Genomic DNA, 3,820 nt, shown 5'->3' on the forward strand with positions numbered 1-3,820 from the left:
TCAGTGGCAAATTCTTTAAATATAAAAAACTTACTTACAGTCTGTGTGTAGTCAGAACAGCCGGCATTGTCTACTCTCCCAGGATCAGGAAACAGTCCTCCATAAAATGCGTTGCACACATCTGAATATTTGTGTGAAATACAACTTAACCACTGATTTCTAGTCGTGTCCTCTTTTGGAAGGCCAAACAAAGTATTTTTCCCACATAGTGAGGTAGATATGTGGGGGCGTGTCTAAACGAGGCATTTTAGGAGGGCGTGGACCAGTCTAAACTTTTATAAAGAATATCTCTTTGGGTTTGAGACTTTAGTATTTGCAACTTCAGGGATCTTATCTATTCACAAACAGCTTGTAACACTCCAAAGAGAAAGGAAAACTTGAAATCGCATCATATGACCCCTTTAAATTTTAATTATATCTTAAATTATGAATTATTTTATTTGTTGCTGTTTACCATGTTACTAGATATTTTGAATGTATAATTATTATTATTATCATCATTATTATTCTTAATCGTTTTGTTAAAAAAATATTTTTGAATTATATTTTTATTTGTCATATTTTTATATTTTTCTTTGTCATGTTATTTAAATTATATTTATATTTATTATGCATAATTTTATGCTTGCAGTTAGATTATATTTTTCAATTATTTATTATATTTGAACTTTTTATCATTTTACTATATATTTTAGTTAATTGTTTTACTGACAGATTTGTTATTATTAATTTTATTTTTACATTATAATTATATTTATCTTATTTGTATATCTATCTATTGTTACTTTATATATTTTTATTTTTATTATATATGTTGTTTATATATTATATTTTATATTTAAATTATATATTTGTTGGCTTAATTACAACTTTTAATTTATAATTACATTTATTTATTTAATATTTCATTTTTTATGTATATTTCTAGGCCACTGCAGAGACAGTATATGACATCTTATCTCCAACTCCACCTCTGACACGTTACATCACTGAGGGACGTCCCACTCCCCGTCCCAGACGCACCCCTCAGCCAGCTGACCTCAGAGAGGGTGTGGCCAAGGCCTATGATACCGTCAGAGAGGTACATCCCTGTATTATTAACAACATGTTTGTCTCTCTGACTATTTCGTTTAATAAATGTATAATATAAAGTGTTTATGGCTAGTCCAACTCTTTTTATCACTGACGTCCTCATGCCATTTTCGCCTTTCCCAGGGAGTGATTGACACCGCTCAGACCCTGTGTGATGTCGCGTCTCGTGGTCACGAGCAGAAAGGTCTTCCTGGAGCAGTGGGCGGGGTTTTGCGTCAGATCCCGCCCACTGTAGTCCGTCCACTTATAGTTGCCTCAGAGGCCACTTCAAACCTACTGGGAGGAATGCGGAACCAAATTAAACCAGATGCGCGGAAAGAGGACTTCTTAAAATGGCGCACCGAAGATGGCCAAGAATGAGATTGACAGGCGTTAATGAAGTCTGATTTTTGTTAGTATGAATGGGAGAGTGTGAATGTGAGTTCATCTGTGAGTGTCAATGCAAAAACAAAGGACAAAAAAATGGAAACTGAACCATTTTTAAGTGGCTTCCACATAGTTGCACACATTGTTTCAAGCAATGCAATGTTTTGGTCTTGCACTTTTGCTCTAGACAGCCAAGTGCAGCTCAGTCTCATCTTGTCGTATTGAAACGTATGCAATCATATCCATCTGTAACTCTGTTTACCTGTGAGCTCAAGACCAGGTGTTTCTTTTCCCTCTCTGAAACCCTCATTTAACATCTGATTGAATCGATATTCTCCCTCTCAAGTATCTCAAACATAATGTTGAGGTTAATTACTCATTTCGGTAAGGTGAAACGCTTATTGAATGCGTTGAGGTGGCCTTTTCATTTAACACTAGGAAAGTGATTCTTCTTTTCCTCTCTATCCTGATGTCTTTGTGCCATAATTCTACTTCACTGACATTACAAAGATCTTGTTTTAAACTGTTTAAGCCTAAAATAATGCATTCGTTATTTGAATGATGCAGTCTTTGTATGGGATGGATCATTTAATTTTCTATTCATCTTCTCGTCTTTCAGAATTTAATGAAGGATTATTGTCTTGTCCTTTTTGGGTGAATCTTGCAAAATGTCCAGGTCATATTTCACCCCAAAATCAAAAGATAAAAGTAAGTAATTCGATTTTACATAAAGAAAATAAAGCCTATGTTAGGATTTCCTGCATTGCAACATAATTTTCTTGACAATTGCACATATTTGCATCTGTAACGCATCCGGATATTGTACATTTAATTCTTAATTTCATTTTCATTTCTGTAATGCAGTATTTTTATTTAAATCAGCATAAAGTCAGTACAACACACACACGCATATATATATATATATATATGCTATTTTATTATTATTTTTACATTGCAGTAGATTTTTTTTCCTTACATTAATGAGATTTGTGGATTGAAATGTGGTTAAATTGTCCAGAAAAATAATGCACAATGCAAACTTTATTTTCTTTTGGGTACAATATAGTTTTTCTTTTGTTTTTGTGGTGAAATATGACCCAGGCATGTTCTTGACAGATTCAGCCTTTTATCTGCCATTTACTCCTCAATCAAACGTGCTTGCTTTCGTCTCATTAGTTGCCTTCCTACATGTTTTAAATATTTTATTTCATGTGTAATAATGGCTAGTGAAATGTAAAAACTGATAATGTTGAGCATTTGATGTCCTTGTGCAGGAAGAAGCGGTGGGGAGTGGGTTGGTTGACAAAGGGCTTATGGGTAATGTTACATTCACTTTTTTTGTTAATTGCATAACAGTGTGAGGGAAGTTAGTTTTTGGTGTGTGTTTTTATTTGTCTAAGTATGTACAGTGTGTGTTTGAGCGAGTGTGTCAGGACATGCATGTTTGTATATTGATGGTTGACTGGCTGGCTATGTGATTCATAGCTATCAGTGTGCGTTTGTTTCTTCTGTAATTACAACTATATCATACGCTGTAAGAATTACCTGTATAGTACCAAGACGATGTGTAAACAAATTAATACAAAAAAAATGAATAAAAATGTGCATTTGAAAAATATTGTAATTTACTGTTGTAAATGTTGCATCCACAGAGGCAATAATAGTGTGATTTAATAAATCATTTTATATAGCTTGATAAGGCAGATTTTTATTTCTGTACTATCCAAGAAAATGACATTAATAGATTTAAACACATTTATTTTATGCTATGTGACAAGGTGTTTGTCTCACTGCAAACAGTCATTTTTTTCCCTGATATGCATATACTATATGCATATCAGAAAATATACACATGTATAGCCTATAGTCTAAAACCCACATGCTACAGGATTGCAGGTTTACTTGGTTAAATAAATTCAATTATTTGATAAAACAGAAAAATTAATAAATAAATAAACGGGGTAAAGGTTTGCAAAATAGCCTATTATCATTAGCAGAAATGTCAAATATGATAGAGGGTAAAGTTATATCAAACCCTTGTTTTACCCGTCAGATATTGTAATTTAAAATTTTAGCACGTGTGTGTTTATTGTGTTTACTTGTTACCCAGCCGCTATTACAAAAATGATTTTGAATTTTAGTTTGGAGGACATTATAATTTAGCACTTTTTTGAAAAAGACCTTTGAAATCCACATTCAGAACCACTAAAGAAACACATTTGTATAATTGTAATTTAGACTCAACAAATTAGTCACTGACATTTAACCATAATATTACAGCTTAAATTGAAATGATTACATACTGTATATTCCACTTATAATGACATAATGCAGTCTACGTGCGGAACCAAATACACCGCGC

At 32.8% G+C, this 3,820-nt stretch overlaps 1 protein-coding gene across 2 annotated transcripts in view; it reads left to right on the forward strand.

Annotated features, from left to right (window-relative positions):
- The window catches only part of LOC107758513 (autophagy-related protein 2 homolog A-like), a 25,426-nt gene extending 23,089 nt beyond the window's left edge, over positions 1-2,337 (forward strand). For both annotated transcript variants that reach the window (XM_016576262.1, XM_016576263.1), the window contains exons 41-42: positions 929-1,081; positions 1,216-2,337. In XM_016576262.1, coding sequence (XP_016431748.1) covers positions 929-1,081; positions 1,216-1,452 — 390 coding nt within the window. In that variant the 3' untranslated portion in view covers positions 1,453-2,337. The remainder of the gene's footprint in view (positions 1-928; positions 1,082-1,215) is intronic.
- The last annotated feature ends 1,483 nt before the right edge of the window (positions 2,338-3,820 follow it).

The sequence above is a fragment of the Sinocyclocheilus rhinocerous genome, unplaced genomic scaffold (genome assembly GCF_001515625.1).
Source record: "Sinocyclocheilus rhinocerous isolate Xijiao unplaced genomic scaffold, SAMN03320098_v1.1 scaffold474, whole genome shotgun sequence".
NCBI classification, from domain to species: domain Eukaryota; kingdom Metazoa; phylum Chordata; class Actinopteri; order Cypriniformes; family Cyprinidae; genus Sinocyclocheilus; species Sinocyclocheilus rhinocerous.